Genomic DNA, 21,237 nt, shown 5'->3' with positions numbered 1-21,237 from the left:
AAATGATACCTGATTTATAGCAACATGACCACTTATCCATGGAACAGTACTGGACTTGTGACATTTTTTCTAGTAGAAGATATTGGCCACAGCCCCAAGACCTTTGCCTAGCTTTGTATACCAGTTGTGAAACTTTTTGGACTAGGAGGCCCTGTAGATCCTAATCCATGTCTTCATCACTTTACAGAAAGACCAACATTCTATATAAGGTTGGCTTTGAAGTTAAAAGTGTTCCAAAATGTGGGGGTCTACTTGCTAACCAGCGGTAAAAGATTTGGAAGTGTTACCCCAAGTAGTGAACACTAGCCTAGCAATAGCAACAGCACTTAGACTTATATGTAACTTCACAGTGCTCTAAGCGATTTACAGAGTCAGCCTATTGCCCCCAACAATCTGGGTCCTCATTTTACCCACCTCGGAAGGATGGAAGGTGAGTCAACCTTGAGCCTGGTGAGATTCAAACTGCCAAATTGCAGGCAGCCGGCAGGCAGCAGAAGTTGCCTGTAGTACTGCACTCTAACCACTGTGCTTCCGGATTCAATTCAAAGTGCTGCTTATCATCTGTAAAGCCCTCGATTTGGGCTTGGTTTCCAGATATTTGTAGGATCATTTCTCCCGGTCCACATTTTTCCATCTCTTCAACAAGGGGATGCTGAGAATTCCCACCCAATTTCACAATTTGAAGAAGTAATGATGCTGTGTATGTGTGTGTGTCTGTCTGTCTGTCTGTCTATCTATCTGTATTGGTACTTATCATGCCTGGGGACGGGTGTCATAGTATAGTAGAACATAAAGGGGCTAAGGACACTTATTGTTAGTAGCACCTTCAGGAAGGGGGAATTAAAAAAGAAATACAAGGCTACCCCAAATCTGAATTTTCCTGCTAGACTTTGGAAACATGAATTTAAAGGGCTTCGTCAGCAAGCAAAACTGGAGACAAGGGGAATCACAGACTGTTTTAAAGCTAAGAATAGAATAGAATAGAATAGAATAGAATAGAATAGAATAGAATAGAATAGAATAGAATAGAATAGAATAGAATAGAATAGAATAGAATTCTTTATTGGCCAAGTGTGATTAGACACGCAAGGAATTTGTCTTGGTGCATATGCTCTCATTGTACATAAAAGAAAAGATACGTTCTTCAAGAATCATAAGGTACAACACTTAATGATATCATAGGGTACAAATAAGCAATCGGGAAACAATATCAATATAAATCGTAAGGATACAAGCAACAAAGTTACAGTCATACAGTCATAAGTGGAAGGAGATGGGTAGTGGGAATGATGAGAAGATTAATAGTAGTGCAGACTTAGTAAATAGTTTGATAGTGTTGAGGGAATTATTTGTTTAGCACAGTGATGGAGTTCGGGGAAAAACTGTTCTTGTGTCTAGTTGTTCTGGTGTGCAGTGCTCTATAGCGTCGTTTTGAAGTAGGAGTTGAAACAGTTTATGTCCAGGATGCAAGGGGTCTCTAAATATTTTCACAGCCCTCTTTTTGACTCATGCAGTATACAGGTCCTCAATGGAAGGCAGGTTGGTAGCCATGTTTTTTTCTGCAGTTCTAATTATCCTCTGCAGGATAATTTCCACCCCGCAAGGGATTATGGGGTCATTAAATGAAGATGATGATGAATGTATTTCATACAATGAAATAGACGCATTTCATGACAGTGTCATTACATTCAAACTCAAAAAAAAAAGTTTTTGCCTGGACTTTGTCAACTTTTGATACTGACTCCATAGATATTTAATCTTGCTTCTTGCTCCCTTCTTTGAGTCTGCCCTCAAACACCTCCTACCTCTTTAGCTCAGGAGTAGATATCTGTTGTCAGCCCATGTTCCTCCCCAGCCTCCTCACTGTCCGACTCCGCTGCCAGCTCCGCAGGCTGCTGGTGGACCACAACAATATCTTCTGCTCTGGTTAGAAAGTCTCTTTGACTTGACTGGAGTCTGAGGTTATACAAATCTTGAAAAGGAACCAGCCAAGGATTTCCACATGAATCAGTTCTGTTGAAAATCAGATCAAAAGTGTCTGTTCCATCAACAGCTCTCCAAAGCTTGAGGCCAAGGATTCTCCTATTAAACAATATCCCATTGATTTAGAAAGACTGGGTTTAAAGACCTGGAATCTTTTTTCAAGCAAACCATTTGTTCAACGGATTGGTGAGCCATGATACCCTGTTCCTAAAAGACGGTTGCTTGAAAGTCTGCCTAGTTTTGGCAATCAAAAGATTTAGATTCATGCTTTGAAAGCCAGTTCTCTGGAGGTCAGTTGTTTTTCTCCTACCCTTGAACAATGTCTTCTGCCCTGCTTGAGAAGACAACAAGTAAGCCTTTTATAAAGGGGCAACATTGTACTAATTGAACAAGATACCTTTAGAACATGTGTTTCTAGAGGCATCCAAGCAACTAGTAGACAGTCTGAGGGTGACATACTTGAAGAAGATTTTTTTTTTTAAGTAAATGTTTGCATCCCTCATTAGTTCAGGAACACACGGTTGTACCAAAAACGAAATTAACTTTTTGATGTGCCTTTTTCCACAGCTGGATTATGATCGAGCACAGATAGTAGTAAGTCCACCCCTTTCTGGATCAGACACATATCCACGAGGCCCAACAAAGCTACCTCAGAGTCAGTGCAAAGCCACCTATTCAGGTAGTGGCTATCAGTACTCCGCTATCTATCACAAATTCTCTCACTTTAACCACCAGCCTTCTCTGCAGCCGAGCTCACATTATACTTCCACAGCTTCTTACCCAAGCTCCCCCAGCATCACTTCAAGTTCTTATCCTCCGCCGAGCTGGGGTTCCTCCTCAGATCAACAACCCTCAAGGGTATCGCACGAGCAGTTCCGAGCAGCTTTGCAACTGGTGGTGAGCCCGGGGGATCCTCGAGAATACTTGGACAACTTTATCAAGATCGGGGAAGGCTCCACCGGTATTGTTTGCATCGCCACAGAGAAGCACACGGGAAGGCAAGTGGCTGTGAAAAAGATGGATCTCAGGAAACAGCAAAGAAGGGAACTGCTCTTCAATGAGGTAAGTCCTTTTGGAACCATAAGAAGGTTCTTTTGCGCCCTTAATTTCTTTCCATACGGTACAGGTAGTTCTCGACTTAACAACAGTTCATTTAGTGACCATTCAAAGGTGCAACGGTGCTGAAAAGTGTGACTTACGACTATTTTTCACAGTTATGACCTTTGCAGCATCCCCATGATCACCTGATCAAAATTTAGATGCTGGGCAACTGGTTCATATTTATGACCGTTGCTCTGTCCCAAGGTCATTTGATCACCTTTTGCAACCTTTGGACAAGCAAAGCCAGTAGGGAAGCCAGATTCACTTAGCAACCGGGTTACTAACTTATGAAGTGCAGTGATTCACTTAACCACTGTGGCAAGAAAGGTCATAAAATGAGATAAAACTCACTTAACAAATGTCTTACTTAACAACATAAATATTGGGCTCAATTGTGGTAATACGTCGAGGACTAGTGTTATATCTTAATCTGAAGGCCCTCAGAGCAGAGATGTTAATGGTATATACTGGTTAGACTAGGGGTCGGCAACCTTAAACACTCAAAGAGCCACAAAGGTCCTAACCAGAAGCCCCCATTCAATTCTGGAGCCGACCAGAAATCCGGTCCCCCACCATAGAGTCTCCTCCTAGCACGGCATCCTTTTTCCTCTACCTGTCTTAACCGAAAGCCCTATCAATTGTGGAGCCGACCAGCAACAGGAAGCCGCAGCAGAGGGATGAAAGAGCCACATGCGGCTCCAGAGCCACGGGTTGCTGACCCATGGATTAGACTGTTAACTATAAACCAGGAAAACCTGATTTTCACTCGACTTCAGAATTCCCTAGTCAATCATTATCTCTCAACCTCACTTTCCTTGCAAAGTTTTAGGGAACAGACCAGCTCTTATATAGTCAGAGTGAGGCAGACCTCTGTGCCTGTACCCCACCAATGACAATACAGCATCTTGTAACATCTTGTAGATCACCCTACCATCACTGATGGCATATAAAAGCTGTCCTCCTTATTGTTAGCACAATGACTCTATGACTCAAGAAGATGTTATAAGTTGCTGCTGGAGGAATGAACTGTTGGTGGCAGGTGGGGGAAGCTGGGGAAAAAACCTTTTTAAAACCAGCATCCTTAAACCAGTCAATCGCTTTCAGGTTCAATTCACAATATTGTCCCACAATAGTATTAAACAAAAATTCAGCAGACAATCCAGTCAGATTCCTACATGATGAAGAATGGGGTAAGCAGCTTGCCTTTGATTCTGGTGACAAAGTGTTTATGGTTTGGGTAAACCCTGACAGTGAGAATAAAATGGGAATGGGAAGAATCATGTTAATTGCTTCTAAAAGCAAGTAGTAGAATAAAAATCGAGATGTTAAAATATCCCAGAAGATGGACATATTCTCATTTTATATTTATTTATTTATTTATTTATTTTTCAGATTTCTATACCGCCCTTCTCCTTTCGGACTCAGGGCGGTGAACAGCCAAAGTAAAACATTTGTACACAAAAGTTAAAATAGGTTTAAAATAATTAAATACAGTTTGGCCCATAATTTAAAACATTTCAATTCAAAACCAATTTCAAATTTTAAAAACCCACCATAAAAATATTAAATATTAAAAGCATAAATAAAGTTATATATTTATCTTGCTTTGAATTGACCCCTACATTCAGAGCAGACACTATCCATTTGTTCTAATATCTAGAGCAAATTGTAACCTTAATAAACATACTGGTAGTTTAAAGTGAAAAGCCACACACTTGCCGTCAAAGGGAAAGTTTCTGTGTGGCAGAATGGAATCTTAATTAATAGAGAAGGATTAATCAGATTTATGACATTGATTTAAATGAGTGAAATAAGTCAAATAAGTTGAAGTATCAGTTTCAGCTCAGATATGGATAGCATTTAATTTCTCACCATAGTTTTAGCAGGCATCTGGATGTTTAGAAATTTTAGAACAGTAATTACTCTGCTTTTTGGAGCTTGCAATGTACCAATGAACAGGGTTTTGCTAGTTCTAACTATGAAATATATCCTCCTTCTTGAAGTGTAGCCACATTCTCTACTCATTTCTGGCTGAAAGTAATAACATTTTACATGATGTTCAAACTGGACAAATGTAAATTACAACCAACCGTAATTTACATTAATTTTTTAAAAAATAGAATCAAATTTGGGATACACATTTTAGTTGGCATCAGCTGAATAATAATAATAATAATAATAATTATTATTATTATTATTATTTTTATTGTCATTGTACGTGTATACACAGTATACCCATACAACAAAACGCACTTAACACCCAAAGACCAGGTCCAACACACATAACAATCCCCAAACACACACACACCCACCACAAATTCCCCACCCCTAAACCACCCAAACATCCACACCACCACAGACCAAGTAATGCTGTCCAACAGCTCACTGATGGTGGCCCTTTAGTTCATTGTTGAGTGCAATTATAGCTCTGGGATAAAAGTAATGAACCCCCCCCCCCCCCCAAAAAAAAAAAAAGATCAGCCCAGCCTTGATGCTTCTAAGATGTAGATCTGTCGTGGATTGTAGCTGCCATTTTCAAATCTGTAAACTTGTGCCATTTTCCCCCTTGGAAACCTTCAGCCCTTTCTCTTGGAGTGGGGGGATTATATTTATCACTAATGAACTGCTGTACTGAGCTCTCCAGGGTTTCCAACCTACCTGAAAGATGCCTAAGACAACTGGGCCTCAGTGGGACCCTTTGCAGGTGGAATAGTTTGCTAGGCCCAGAGCAGCATCCTTGCTGCCCAGAGCAGCATCCTTCCTCTGAACTTCTCTTCCAAAGCATACCTTGTCTGCAGAACTAAGAGAAGACCGTTGATGGCATCAGATTGTCATGCTTGTAGCGTGTTGCTCAGATAAGATCATCTTATTCAGCAGAAAACAGTGCTGTGCACTTCCAAAGACCAATGTATGTCCCCCAAACCCTGCTTGTTCAAATGCAGGAAGGCTCAGGTGCAGCAAGCTTTTGCTGATCATTTGGTCAACAGATGTCAAGATCCTATTATCATCCATAGCTGTTGACAAGGCTGTTTTCCTTTTTCCTGCATGAGTGATCGTGCCTGTCCTAAATTACAGTTTTACACACCCAGTACATGTAGGAGAAACAATCCCCCCCGCCCCGCATCATTTTCTTTTTTTACCAGATTGATCTTCATTTCTATATATGAAGGAATAATTCTTCTACCTAGGCTCATTTCCAACCCCAGAATTTCATTTCTAGCCAGTCTGAACTCAACATTCTACTGAGAATTAGTATCCAAATATGAATGACAGGATTGAACATTCTCTCTCCTTTGGCGTATATTAGCAGGGAAGCCCCTGGACTGTGTTGCCCTGTCAGCCTCTGCTCTTCTTCCAGGTTGTCATCATGAGAGACTATCACCATGAAAACGTGGTCGACATGTACAACAGTTACCTGGTGGGAGACGAGCTCTGGGTGGTGATGGAGTTTCTGGAAGGCGGTGCTTTGACAGATATAGTGACTCACACACGGTAAGCTTGTTCTGTGGCCAAGTCCTGCCTTCTGGCCATTTGATCTTTTGCAGAAAAACACCACCAAGGGAGCATTGCCAGTGCACTGTCTGTAAGATGAGGGAGCTGAAGCAGATGAGGTCTCGGTCTCTCTCTGTCTCTCTCTCTGTGCTGCAAAAATGAAACTTCCCCCAGGCAGAGCCTTGCATCAGCCTCTGAATCCCCACTGACCTCTCGTGCAAAGGGATTCTCCGAAGGCAGGTCAGAAAGCGCCCCTTTCATTCATTCTTTCGTCCTTTGCAATGCCAGGAACAAAGGAGGAGGAAGAGGGAGAAGGGCAGACTTGGGCATCTCCCATTTTGGTTCTTAACACTGATTTCCTCAACTGTTTCTATAGCAACCTTGGAAGTTACTAAACATATTTTGTGCCAGTATCGACAGATAAAACTGTAACATAATGAAGGAGAGATGCATGCTGATTTGACAGGTTTAATTTCCAAAATGGATGCATTCTATCCCAAATCTTTCTCAAGTCCGACCTTTCCTCTGTTGAATGATAATAATATGCTGTTAAATGCATGAATGAAGTTCTTTTGACATGCTTTAGAGCAGTTCTTCCCAAATTTGGGTAAATTACCAACAATTGGGTTAACATGTTTTTTCTTTTCTTTCGACGATCCATGAACTCATTACCCATCACACTAAGGATATTTAAATTGACTTACAGATGGCCACATGTACTAAAATATATTTGAAAATCTCTCAGAGTTTTCCTATTAAAACAAAAATTGTTAAAATTACCAATGGTGATTCGTTGAAATGACATAAGGATCTTTCCATTATATTGTTTTTATTTTATTTAGTTATCAAATTTAGAAACAGCTCATCTCCCTCAAAGAGGAAATCTGTGCGGCACATTAATAAAATGTTAAAAACATAAAAACTTGATTATAGAAGTTTAAAACACAGGCAAGGATGGTTAAAATTCAACATAATGCAGATAGTCCTTGAGTCACGAACATTCGTTCAGTGACGGTTCAACGTGACAATAGTGCTGAAAGAAGAAACTTATAGCTGGTCCTGGAACGTCACTTAGATTTTCTGCTAAGTGATTTTGAATAATGAAGGAAGAGCTTTGGGAAACACTGCTTTAAAGGATGAAGGCATAATTTAGTAGTTAAATACTTCCTGTATGTTTCATAATGTACCTATATCCCAGTAAATCAGTTAAAACAGTTTCTAGTAGTTAAATTGGTCTTTCGTTACCTAACAAAATGCTATTTAGCTTCCAATGACTTTATATTCTTTAAAAGCAGAGGACAAATCTGAAAGAACAGCCAATCTAAAAGAGCATCGTAAGAATTAAAACATAGTTTATGTTTACAACTTTGCTCTACAAAGAAAAACTCAAGAGCTAAACCAGGAAAACAAATGAACAAACAAATAAATAAATAAATGTAAAGGGCAGCTGTCTTAAATAAAAGACAGCCCTTTACATATGGCCACTGTAGTTGAGCTTGACACCTGTTTTATATTTTCCACTTTGAAATCAATCGTATTCTAAAATCATCCTAAAAGTCTCAGCAGGCTAAGAAAGTTTAAGGCCAGATAGAAATCAGGACTGTGCAGATATATATCTGTGTATTCAGAAGTTTTCATATTGAGTTTTGAATAGCAAATTGCTTTCTTCTAAAAATGGGGCCTTCTCTCATTTGCTGTATGACTTTTATTTGTGAAACAAGGGTTATTTTTAAGATTGGTTTCAGCCCACATATTAAAAATTCCCCTTACTTTCGCTAAGGGCTATTTTCTGAAATATTAGTCACCAGGCCAATATTTTGGCAGGCGTATAATTGCAAACAGATGTTTGCAGAAAAGTCTTCCTTAAATGCTGTCATTAGGATTCGATTCATTAGATGCACTCCTTGATTGCTGTTTGAACATTATAGGACCTTCCTAGAAGATCTGATCAAAGTATCTGCAACTTTTACATAAGCATCATGTTGCTATGGGGTGAAATGTTAATCCTATTGGGTGAGCTATTTATGACCTGATAATTAGCCATTTCCACCTGAGTGCCATTGGGCATTTCTACCTGCTTATGCTCCAACTGGACATGGTCTACTCCCCATTCCATTTTTAGGGGTGCAATGACCTTGCGGCCTCAAGCTATCGTTGCTGCATCTGTCAGACCAGCTTTGTCTCCAAAGGTGACCTTCAGCCACTCATCTCAAAAACTTTGCATGTGCAGATGGGAGAAGGAAAAATACACATGTTCTCAGGAGCCCATCTAGAGAATTTGTTACAGAAGAGATAGAGTGGATTTAGAAGGCACCAAGTTCAGTCTCTTTTATGATACATAGCATGGTAATGGACAAAACCTTTCCCAACATTGGGAAAATTTCTGTCAACCAAAGCTAATACTGCTCCACTAGACAAATCGGCTTTTTGAAATCAGCAATAACATACTTTCTAATTTGTAAGGAATCCCTCAGGAAAAAAAAAGGCTGAGTGTTTTTCATTGTTTATTTTGAGACATTGGAAATATTTTATAGTGTTGGTTGTAGTGATGGTGGGGTTTTTTTTGAAAAACGTATCCCAGCAATAAACGTATGATGACATTTCTTTTCCTATATCACCTGCCGAATTCCAGAATGAATGAAGAACAGATTGCTACTGTTTGTCTGTCTGTCCTAAGAGCATTGTCCTACCTTCACAATCAAGGAGTTATTCACAGGGATATAAAGAGTGACTCTATACTTCTCACTAGTGATGGGCGAGTAAGTATTTGTCATTTTTTCTGGCGTTGATTTTTTTTTCTTTTTAATTGGAACCACTGTAAAGTTCAGATGACTTCGGTAACATGTTAACAACCTGTCCATGAAATGTACACTGCTTGCCTGCAGCTTCCATTATTTACCAAGAGACATGGGAAAACTTGTTCAGCCTGAATTTATACATGAACTGCCCCGGTTCATACCTCCAGCCAAATCAGACTGTGCATCAAAATCTTGACAATTCAGAATGTTGCACTAGGACTTCAATTAAAAGAAACAAACAAATGTTCTTATCACAGAGAAATATGTTAGAAACATCTAGCATATAAAACCAAGAAAAATCAAGACAAAGATACACAAATTAAGAGTTGTTGTTGTTGTTGTTGTTGTTTTATTATTTTATTTTATTAGTTCGATTTATATGCCGCCCTTCTCTAGAGACTCAGGACGGCTTACAATGCGTTAAGCAATTGCCTTCATACTTTTGTATATACCTGCTTAGTAGGGTTTTTTGCCCCCCCCCCAAAGCGGTGTTCTATTTTATACAAAGTCAGCTTATTGCCCCCACAAACCGGGTCCTCATGTTGGTCCTCATGTTGTTGTTGTTGTTGTTGTTGTTGTTGTTGTTGTTGTTGTTATTTTGTGTGGTGGCGAGATTTGCTGACACACATGCATGCAGATTTTTATAACAATTTCTTTTTTTTGCAACATTTGCCAAATGTTGTCGTAATGCACTGAAACAAATGCCCCACCAAATAAAATAAATAAAATATAATAAAAATTGAGTAAAATCAAAACGGACAGATTCATCTATCCTGATTTGCAAATTGCATATATTCAGGGAGGATATTAAACTTACATCAAAAAGAAGAGAATACCATTTTGAATGCTTTTTGGCTGGTTTCCCCTGATTTTTGCTTAATAAGATGCACACAATGCCTCATTATGTTCATTGTCTGCGGCGCACATTTTTGTCATGAACGGTTATATAACCATCTGATTCTACCGCCCCCTTCCACTTTAAAACCATCTTTTCTATATTTCAACATGCAAAAGATGGGCAAAAGTTTCCTCCACTCCTCCATAAAGGAAAATTGATCTGGCATTCAAAAATACCCATTGTTTTGTTTCCCTTTTATGGTATAAAAAGAACCTTTGTTTATGCCATGGATAGCTAGGCTGTGGTTTTATAAATAGTAACAATCATTTCTAATTTTTATTTGATCAATGTTGAATTAAGAAGCAGGAAAAAAGGCATGAAAAGAAATGCCAAAATAAGATAAATAGTGCCACAAATAAAATGTGAGGCACCATTCGTACAAACATTTAGAAAGCTTCCTTATTAATTATTTTGATAGCTCCCTGTTCTGATCTCAGACTGCATCCTGACATGACAAATGAGCTGCTAATCTGATCTAATCCACTTTAGTCCCATGACTCAAGGCTCAATCATTATTCTGCTTCAGGCACAGGAAGGGGTGGGGGGATCTTGATTGTTTTTGCCATGAATTGATAAAGGGAACCTTTTCATTTGTGTCAGGTATGAACCAAGCAAACTTTTATATATGTATAACATTAATTGATGGCATTTAAAGCCATCATCTCCCCCAGCCCTCAAACAAAGAATATAGGAAATTGAGGAAATCTCACACTTTTCATACTGCTATTTAGATACAGTTTTTATCCTCTTGATTTTATTACAAGAAAATGTTGAAAGTTGGTTGAAGCTAGTAGCAGTTCATAGTAATAAACAAGAACATATTTATTCAGTTTGCATTCTAATTTATGTTTGCATTTCTCAGTTTATGTTTCGCGAATCAATTTGCAAACCAAAAGGCAGTTTTAAAGTGAAATTTGTATTTTCCTGAATTTTATGACACATTTTCTGCTGCTAGAACTACTAATTATAGGAGCATGCAATTTGAAACCTAAATTGCGCATGGAGAGGAGTGGCAGGAAACATCCTGTCAAAATAATTCTTTCCACAAACTAGAGGAAAAGTTCCCTTAATAATAGTAAATGAGAGGTATGCAAGACAATGCAATTAAGTTTATAATCGGGCAGAAAGTATTGAAATTGTAGAAAATGAACTGTTGATATAATTTAATTGGAAGGGAAGCCTATAGCCTAATAACTTTTATCATCGTCACCTAATTCCATTTGGCTCTTAGTAAACTGCTCCATGTAGAGATGCGGTGGCTCAGTGGCTAAAACACTGAGCTTGTCGATCGAAAGGTCGGCAATTCGGCGGTTCGAATCTCTAGTGCCGCGTAACTGGGTGAGCTCCCATTACTTGTCTCAGCTTCTGCCAACCTAGCAGTTCAAAAGCCTGTAAACAATGCAAGTAGAAAAATAGGGACCACCTTTGGTGGGAAGGTAACAGCGTTCCGTGCGCCTTTGGTGTTTAGTCATGCCGGCCACATGACCACGGAGATGTCTTCAGACAGCGCTGGCTCTTCGGCTTTGAAACGGAGATGAGCACCGCCCCCTAGAGTCAGGAACGACTAGCACATATGTGTGAGGGGAACCTTTACCTTTACCTTTACCTAAACTGTTCTCTGAATACCTCACTGCTATTGGTTCCTGAAATAGTCTTCTGACAAGTGCTTCCTATTCTGCTTGGTAGAGGTAACACAGAGAGGGGAAGAAAAAATACCATTTTCAGCACTGAAAATTTATCCAGGTGATACTTTTGTTCCATTAATTGCTGGTGGCCGATGCATCTAACCATGGTCAACGATTCCAGTTGATAACAAAGTTTCTGTCCTACACTGGGAAAAAGGTTCCCCATCTAAATGTGTTAAACAATCCAAATTATGGGTCTGCTCAACAAATGGGAATACTATTCACTGTCCACTTGTTTAATTTTGCACCGCATGATGTATTATTTATTGTTCAGATAAAGCTGTCAGACTTCGGATTCTGTGCCCAAGTTTCAAAAGATGTTCCAAAAAGAAAATCACTTGTTGGAACTCCATACTGGATGGCCCCTGAAGTGATTTCAAGATTGCCTTATGGAACCGAGGTAAGCAAAACAATGATTTTACTCCATTCAGCAACATAAATTATCTTTGGAAAACAATAATCTTCTTTAAAATATTTACTGCATTTATTTAAAGTTTAAATTCAGTTTGAACCTATTTCTTCCAGTCTGGATTCAGCCTGGAATATATTAATGAGATGCATTTGATTACACAATGATCTTTGGTGGGCTCAGGATGGAGGTAATGCATCCATCCTGGCTCCTCTTTGAGCTGTTGGTGACTTACAATATCATCAATAAGGGTATCTTTCTGGATGGACTCAGGGAGTTATGAGTAGGAGGCATGATGTTAAAGAACTTCCCTTCCTCCTTCCAGACTTAGGTCCGGATAGTGTTGGTTGGATGGAATTGGTCTAGAACTAGAATTGGACCATCTGGACTTAATCCAGAATGTAGTGACAGGGACGATTATTTCATACATAACACCATTACTCTTATTATTCCACAAGGAAGACAATGAAAACCTGATTCTTTCCTTGGGGACTTGAGTCAGGATGATTGGAGTTCCTGTCCAGAGAAGCATAACAAATTTGTGCTCTCTGATTATCAATTAATGATAGGTTCTTGTTTTTTTGCTAGTAATTGCTATTTTATTTTATTTTATTTTTATTTATTTATTTTATTTTATTTGTATACCGCCCTTCTCCAACAGGACTCAGGGCGGTAAACAGCCATGGTAAAACATAACGTATAAAATTTAAAAGCAATTTAAAAAACATTAAATAATTTTGGCTATCCATTTAAAACAACCCAGGTTAAAACCAATTTCAAATTAAAATCGAAGGGATGGGATCAAGCCAGCCCGGCTAGGTGAAAAAGATGTGTTTTCAGGGCCCGACGAAAAGTCTGGAGGTCTGGTATCGTGCGTATCTCTGGGGGTAGGTCATTCCAGAGGGCAGGTGTTGCCACAGAGAAGGCTCTCCCCCTGGGGGTCGCCAGCCAACATTGTCTGGCCGACGGCACCCTGAGGAGTCCCTCTCTGTGGGAGCGTACTGGCCGGTGGGAGGCTATTGGCAGCAGAAAGGAGAAAGTCTTGTAAATAGCCCGGCCCTAAGCCATGGAGCGCTTTAAAGGTGGTCACCAACACCTTGAAGCACACCCTGAAGACCACAGGAAGCCAGTGCAGCTCGCGCAGGAGAGGTGTCACATGGGAGCGCCCCGTCGCTCCCATAATCCCCCGCGCGGCCGCATTCTGGACCAACTGGAGCCTCCGGGTGCACTCCAAGGGGAGCCCCATGTAGAGAGCATTGCAGTAGTCCAGACGGGAAGTGACGAGTGCTTGAGTGACTGTGCGTAGGGAGTCCCGATCTAGAAAGGGACGCAACTGGCATATCAGGCAAACCTGATAAAAAGCCCCCCTGGCCACGGCCGTCATATGCTCTTCTAAAGACAGCCATGTATCCAAGAGGACGCCCAAGTTGCGAACCCTTTCCGTGAGAGCCAATGATTCACCCCCAATAACCAGCGATGGCACCAGCTGGCTATATCAGGATGCCGGAAGCCACAGCCACTCGGTCTTGGAAGGGTTGAGTCGGAGCCTGTTTCTCCCCATCCAGGCCCGCACGGCCTCCAGGCACTGGGACATCACTTCAAGGGCATGTTGTGTTTTGGTTTATTGTACATCATCCAGAGCCGCATTCTTTGAACCAAATAGCCATATAAATGCTATATATAAATAAAAAATAAATAAGAAATAGTCTCTTTGAGCAGTTCCCATAACATTGATAAAAATAATACTGTCCTTCTGTTCACATGATATGTTTAACTTGGTTACTGAATTATTCATTTTCTGGCTTCATACAATACATTAATCCATAAAGAAACAAGTGGGCTTGAATTGCAGACACACATTCATGCACACAACTCCTGAACAAGGGTAAGGCTTACCAGGTTTACTTAGCATGATATATGAATGCATCTTCTAGGTCTTTATGTGACCAGAATCTGCATGTTGCGTGAACACAGCCACTGTCTGAACAACATCACACAAAAGAAAAAAAGAGCAGCTTGAGAGAAGCAGTGAATCAAGCAAATAGCCCTCAAAATTGCATAATAATTCTTAAAACAAACGGCTAAAATGGTAACTCTTGAGAAAGAAAAAGTTGAATATCCTGGTTTGCTAAAATAGGACGTGCCTGTCTGTTGCAATGGTTGTTTTCAGGTGATTGTTGAAGAAGTGCAGGATCTGGTACAGAACATTATTTATAAGAAGAGTTGTAGTGAGCCCTTTTCCATCTCTTTCTGTGCTGCATTTTTGGGCCCATTCTGAGTTTTCAAAACAACTGATGTAATTAGACATATTGAGCATAACAGCAGACATTTCAATCTTTCCACAAAGAGAGGATTGTGTGAACTCATGATCTGTGCTATCACTGCAATGTCCCACAACTGCTATCACTGTTGTATGACAATCATTGCAAAAAAGACTCATAAGACTACTGTTTTGCTTTGTATTTTACTCCATCTTTCCTGGAAATAGAGCCTGCATGAAAAAAAAAATAGAAATTGCAAGTGCCTGTGATTTAACTTCAGCTTTACTACTTTCAGGGTGGTATTTTACAACTAACTTTTAGATCTGACCCACTGTCAGTAAGAGCAGCATACAGAAAGCAATTATCATACTCTCCGTGATTCATTGAGAGTTGTCGATCATGGCTGTTCTCATTAAATAATTTGCAATAGTAGTTTGATTTGCTGGGGAGGGCTAAGTTCCTGAATTCCTTTGTTGATGTGCTTATCTTATGATGATCCCAGTAAATATTATTAGGCAGAACATAATCGGAAAATCTTCTAAATCCATTTTGGTGAGTCATTTATTCTTTAGAACAGCCAGCCTATCTTAAGATGGGCAATCTATGAAATATTAGTAGAACTCTCCAATTTGGACTGCAAACTCACCTAATTTCCAGACAGCAGCAAGGAGTTAGTATTTTCTGTAGCTAGTGGTTGCCAGGATCTTTGCAGCTGAAATCTGAGGGTCCTGCAAATTATGATAATAGCAATAACATTTATACTTATATACCGCTTCACAGTGCTTTGCAGCCCTCTCTAAGGGTATATAGAGTCAGCATATTGCCCCCAACAATCTTGGGTCCTCATTTTACTGACCTCAGAAGGATGGAAGGCTGAGTCAACCTTGAGCCAGTGAGATTCGAACTGCCGAAAGACTGACAGTCAGCAGTCAGCAGAATTTAGCCTGCAATATTGCATTTTAACCACTATGCCACCACAGCTTTTATGCTCCATCTAGATTGGTGTTGGTTTTTGTTACCATAGAAAGACTTTCCAACACCAATCATGTGGACTTTTGAGATATGAGGACAATTAGTAATAGATAAATTTTATTTCCATAGTTAAACCTACGCAAACAGGATTTTTAAGGTAACATTTTGGTAGAAAATGCTTTCAGGTGAGAAAAATAAGGCAATGTTAGCTACTGAAGTTAAACGTATGGCCAATTTGAAATCAGATATGTGTCGCCAGCATCTTAAGACAGAGCCCTGCAATGCCAACCACAAATTACCTCTCTCTTTTTTTTAAAGATAAAATAACAAGGAGAATTAAACATCAGTATAAGAGTATGTTTAATGCATCTTATTTGCACTGTAATTGGTTCTATGTTGCAGGTGGACATCTGGTCTCTTGGCATCATGGTGATAGAAATGATAGATGGGGAACCGCCTTATTTCAATGAGCCACCTCTCCAGGCCATGCGTAGAATCCGAGACAATGTACCACCAAGAGTGAAGGACCTACACAAGGTGGGAATGCTCACCTTTTCTTTGAATCTTGTGCTTATCGTTCGTCTCCAGCATCTTAGCTGAAATAGGTGGGGATAACCTGAGGCCCCAGAACAACACCTAACCCCAAACTCACTGTTTATATTCCCAGAAGAACGTAGACAACCAAGAACACTGTTTCACGCAAACAGGATGAGATGGTGCAAGTTTCCTTTCTCCCCAGGCACAAGATTATGTTGAGCCCATTTAGCTGTCTAAGTGTAGGCTTAAACTCATTTTAATCTCTGCATTAATTTATATTTCAGTAGGATATTTATATAGAATGTTCTGAGCAGAAACATTTGATATACCTGCATTTCTCCTTCCATTTAGCCATCACTCTTTTTCCTCTATGTTCTAAAAAAGGTGAACTATATGTAGCATTCAATTCTGTTAGCCATGCAAAACAGAAGATTAGGGTTTAAGGTTTAGGGTTTTGCATTGATATACTGTAATTATACTTTATATTCCCAGTTGTCCTATTGCTTATTGATAAAGAAAACAAACAATTTTTATACATAGAACTGCATTATCCCTGATAAGAATGTGTGCATGAATACTCCCCCTACCCCAATAGCATGCTTTGAATTAATAGCAGTTCCCCAAGAGGGTACAATTAAATAATAAAACCATACAAAAATTCAGAGTGAAAGTGAAGAGTTTCAGAAATATCAATCACATGCATTACATAAAATGGCAACAACAGCAACAACTACTGTTGAAAAACACACATATGGACAATGCAGCATAGGTTCAACTCAAAGCTTGGGGAAACAGGTCTCCTGCTGGGGCCAGCTAAATTTCTCCCCATGTAAATCATTGTCATGGTATGATTGAGAGCAAGTGAATTTTGGGTTAAATGAAAGACCTTTGAAAGCTGCTTTTGGCCTGCAAGCCTCAATCTTCTGAGGTGTGATTTAGATGTTAGTGTCCTCACAGTGTCATTTGGTCTTTTCCTAGGTTTCATCAGTTCTCCGTGGATTTTTAGACTTGATGCTGGTGAGGGAACCTTCACAGAGAGGATCAGCACAAGAACTCCTGAGGCACCCATTTCTGAAACTGGCTGGGCCTCCATCTTGCATAGTGCCTCTAATGAGGCAATATCGGCACCACTAAATTTGGCTGCTTTTGTTCATTCGTTTATTTGTTTTCCAGGAAGCAATGAGGTTGGGTGCTGCCAAATCAGCAGCAAGCAGTAGTGATCCAGTGAGAAATATGCCACTGTTGACATGGCTCCACACCGTGAAGGAGTCACAGTGAAGATGTAGCTTGGCTAATTCCTGACAATGTCAACAGTTAGTGCTCCTGGGTGAAATGCACCACAGTTGGATTTTTTTTTTGGCCTGAGTCAGAGCAAGAGGATTTGATTTTAAACCATCCTGTTTGGGGTGAGGCAGGAGGAACTTCCAGCATTACCCCAATGGAAGGCCAAACTTTTATTGCAGATCAAAGGAGAACAACACTTCTGCTTCAAAAGAGACACTTTTTTTCCTGAATCTAAAAAAAAAGAAAAGAAAAACAACCCAAGAAGCACTTTTTATCTCGGTTAGAGCAGTGTGATGTATTTTGAAATGAATTTGTAATTTTCTGTACATTGCTTTTGATAATTTATGTACTTTGGTGTCATAGTTGCTAGTGGAAGTGATCGGTATTACTTAGCAAGTATTAGAGCGAGAGCTTTCCTACTTTTTTATCTCTTTTGAAGAGAAACAAACTTACATGCACATGCACACAAGTGCAGCTCGGAATGTTGATTAGATTTGCTTATCTGTGCCAGGCAAACATGGCTTCATTTTGCAAATGTTCAAATTGCTGGCCAATGCTGTATTCATTCCTCCATTCCTCCACAAAAATTTCAAGATTTCAGTGTTGTTTTGAAGCGATAAGCACCTGGAAAAATCTATTCATGCTTATGGAAAAGGTTGTGTCACAATTCTGTATTCATTGGATGAAAGTATCACGTCTTTTATGGTGGTAAGCATATGATCAGTTAAGAACAACAGAGGAGAAATCGGCTGATCAAGAAGAAGTTTGGTTGGCCACCAATAACTATGACATTTCTGGCTATGTACATTGAGCTTGAAATTACAACACACTTAAACAAGTCAGTGAAAGATCTAACAGTCACATTTACACTTGTTAAGCTTGCAGGCATTAACCTTTGTTAGTTTCTTTGTGAATGGGAGTTAGTTAATGAACCAGGTTACGTGCGTCAGGTTAGTGCAGCCTATACTGAGTGACTTGTCCCATAGAGACCTAACTGCTCTGGATCAAAACTTACGGACTTGTATTCCAGCAATGGATTCAGCCAGAGCTAACATTGGATGGTGCCAGATTGAAAATGAGACCAGTTTGCAAAGCAGACCAGTGTCTGTATGGTGCTAGATGGGGTTGCTTACTCCATATGACTTCAGCTGAGTGGTTATGCTTCCATCTGAATTCCAGAAGCCCTTCCTTGTCCTGTGTTTATAAGTTTCCACCATGATTCACCATGTATCTGAGTGCCCGTCCCGGAGCTGGGGCAGAGCACTTAAGAGCATCATCCTTGCTGTCTGCAAACAGTGGCTTCATTACCAGTACTTCCTTGTGCCATCACACCACCCAAGTGGGAGTGCCTGGAACTACTGGTCTTTCTCTCCCTAAATTCTCTTCTGTCCCTTGTCCTTGTGGACTAACATCATGTCCTGTGACTTGAGGTCATCCAAGCAAATGCAGCTGCCATTGCATACTGTACTGAAAAGCCAGTATCTTCATCCATCTCTGGAATCTCTTAAAGTGGGACATTCCAAGGAGCTGATGCCTGTCCTTGTAGCTAGTCTTTAAGCTAGGCAGACCAAGGGCCTGACCTACATTCACATACCCTCGGAGGCTTCGCACACTTCCTAGTTTAGGCTACTGAATGAAGAAAGCTGTATAGCACAGAGCAGACTTTCATCGTTGCATTGCATCGCCCGCACTGCCCAACACTCTGAACTGCTCACAAGTTGTAAGTGCATAAACTGGAGTTTAGCAGCGACAATAGTTCAGCAGACACTTGGGCTTGCACACACAGTAATGCCAGTTTTGAGTCTCCTTTTGTAGCTTCACGTGTGACAGACACCCCACTCAAGGCACCTGCGGGCAAGAGAATCTCTGCTTAGTCTTAGCAACATGGATATTGCTTCATTTGACTCCGTGCCAAGTCCAATGCCTCCCGTTTATCTTCATTATTTTTATTCAGGCTTTAGAAGTCAACCACTAAGTGGGCGTTTTCTGAGTTTAAATCAAAGTGTTGTAAAATTTGGTTAATGTGTTTTGCCATACAGGAGAAAAAGCTGTCTAAATCCCTTTGAAATGTTAATTCAGCAATGGCAACTACAATTAATCTTATGTTGCTTGTTTGGTAGGTTTGCATGTTTACCATAGACCTGGAGAGATTTGCCTTTATTAAGTGCACCATAATTATTTCAGTCAGTGGGAAGGAGTTATTTATTTATTCATTATGTATAACTTGAAAGCCATGTCTTTTCTAACTTGGATTTTGCTTTTCGTTTTGGGTTATTTTCACCTGATTTCACTTGAAGAAAACTGTCTGATCCTAAAACTGATGTCTCTGGATAGAGCATTTTGCATTGTGGTGGGCTTTCATTTTATCAGTAAGTTGGTTGATACCTATTGTAATAAAAGAGAAGCCAACCCAAAAGTTAGAAAGTTGCTGATTTGTGAGTGAGTGGTTAATGAAGATATATATCTTTTTTTCCATTCTGTATATCGTTTTTTTAAAAATTCAAGTTGGAACCCCACATTACATCGTATACATTGATGCACTACTTTTCTTTGAATGTACATTCAGTCCCAAGCTCTTTCGTTAAGAGGTGCATAGAATTAAGGCACTATCCTTAGTACATCTTGGATTGGGGGGGGGGAGAGACAGGGGAAACAACATTTTGCTTCCCAGTAATCTTTTGATGGGAGGAGGCAAAGAAAGGAGGTTGTCATAATGCAAAAATGAATAGTATTACATGGTACAGTAGACAGGATTGGGGTTTCCTTCTGTGGATGGAGTGGAGTCTATTTTAAGAGGGAATCCATTTTAAGGTTTACACAAGTTATCATTTCTTTCCCATTAAAAATGGTGTGAATATATGGTGGCGCAGTGATTAGGATGCAGGCCAATTCTGCCGACTGCCAGCAGTTTGATTCTCACCAGGCTCAAGATTGACTCAGCCTTTCATCCTTCCAAGGTGGGTATAACGAGGACCCAGATTGTTGGGGGCAATAGGTTGAGTCTGTAAACCACTTAGTGAGAACTGTAAAGCAATATGAGGTGGTATATAGTCTAAGTGCTATTGCTAATTATATTTATTTATACCTGTATACAATGTAAAGGAGGGATGCGGTGGCTCAGTGGCTAAGGCACTGAGCTTGTTGATCGAAAGGTCAGCAGTTCAAATCCCTAGCGCCGCATAATGGGGTGAGGTCCCGTTACTTGTCCCAGCTTCTCCCAACCTAGCAGTTCGAAAGCACATAAAAAATGCAAGTAGAAAAATAGGAACCACCTTTGGTGGGAAGGTAACAGCGTTCTGTGCACCTTTGGCATTTAATCATGCTGGCCACATGACTACAGAGACGTCTTCGGTCAGTGCTGGCTCTTTGGTTTTGAAACGGAGATGAGCACCGCCCCTAGAGTCGGGAATGACTAGCACATATGTGCGAGGGGAACCTTTACAATGTAAGTTATCCAACTTCCAACCAATTTTGGTTGTTATACTAGGATTTCGTAAACAATTGGCGCTACATAAGGTCCTGCAATTCTGTGTTGTCCATCTTTATTTTAGGTAATTCTCAAAACTCTATTCTGGTGAATATAATTTATATTCAGGATTGATAACCCCATATGGATGATGCTGGGGTTGGCTAGAATAGTGAAGGGGTGGTGGTTACAGTTATATGCATCACTCCACCTACTGTTCAACCTTCCTCAGAGAGATTAATGTCCCAAATATGGCAGATGATGATGACTCATTGCAGTATTGAAATAATATTTGAGTATATTGCTTTGCTGTAAATTCATAATAAATTGCATCTTACTAATTATTCAGAT

At 40.0% G+C, this 21,237-nt stretch overlaps 1 protein-coding gene across 2 annotated transcripts in view; it reads left to right on the top strand.

Moving 5' to 3' along the window:
• PAK5 (p21 (RAC1) activated kinase 5) overlaps positions 1-19,826 on the top strand; it is a 127,027-nt gene extending 107,201 nt beyond the window's left edge. Inside the window, exons 4-9 of one of the 2 annotated variants that reach the window (XM_070933059.1) lie at positions 2,719-3,045; positions 6,443-6,576; positions 9,209-9,335; positions 12,232-12,357; positions 16,002-16,136; positions 17,115-19,826. In XM_070933059.1, coding sequence (XP_070789160.1) covers positions 2,719-3,045; positions 6,443-6,576; positions 9,209-9,335; positions 12,232-12,357; positions 16,002-16,136; positions 17,115-17,270 — 1,005 coding nt within the window. In that variant the 3' untranslated portion in view covers positions 17,271-19,826. Of the gene's footprint in view, positions 1-2,550; positions 3,046-6,442; positions 6,577-9,208; positions 9,336-12,231; positions 12,358-16,001; positions 16,137-17,114 lie in introns of both variants that reach the window. The other variant, XM_070933058.1, reaches the window with a different exon arrangement.
• Positions 19,827-21,237: the final 1,411 nt, after the last annotated feature.

The sequence above is a fragment of the Pituophis catenifer genome, unplaced genomic scaffold, assembly GCF_029215685.1.
Source record: "Pituophis catenifer annectens isolate HBS135680 unplaced genomic scaffold, rPitCat1.0.hap2 SCAF_1, whole genome shotgun sequence".
Classification (NCBI taxonomy): Eukaryota; Metazoa; Chordata; class Lepidosauria; order Squamata; family Colubridae; genus Pituophis; species Pituophis catenifer.
This window is presented reverse-complemented; position numbering and strand designations above follow the sequence as displayed.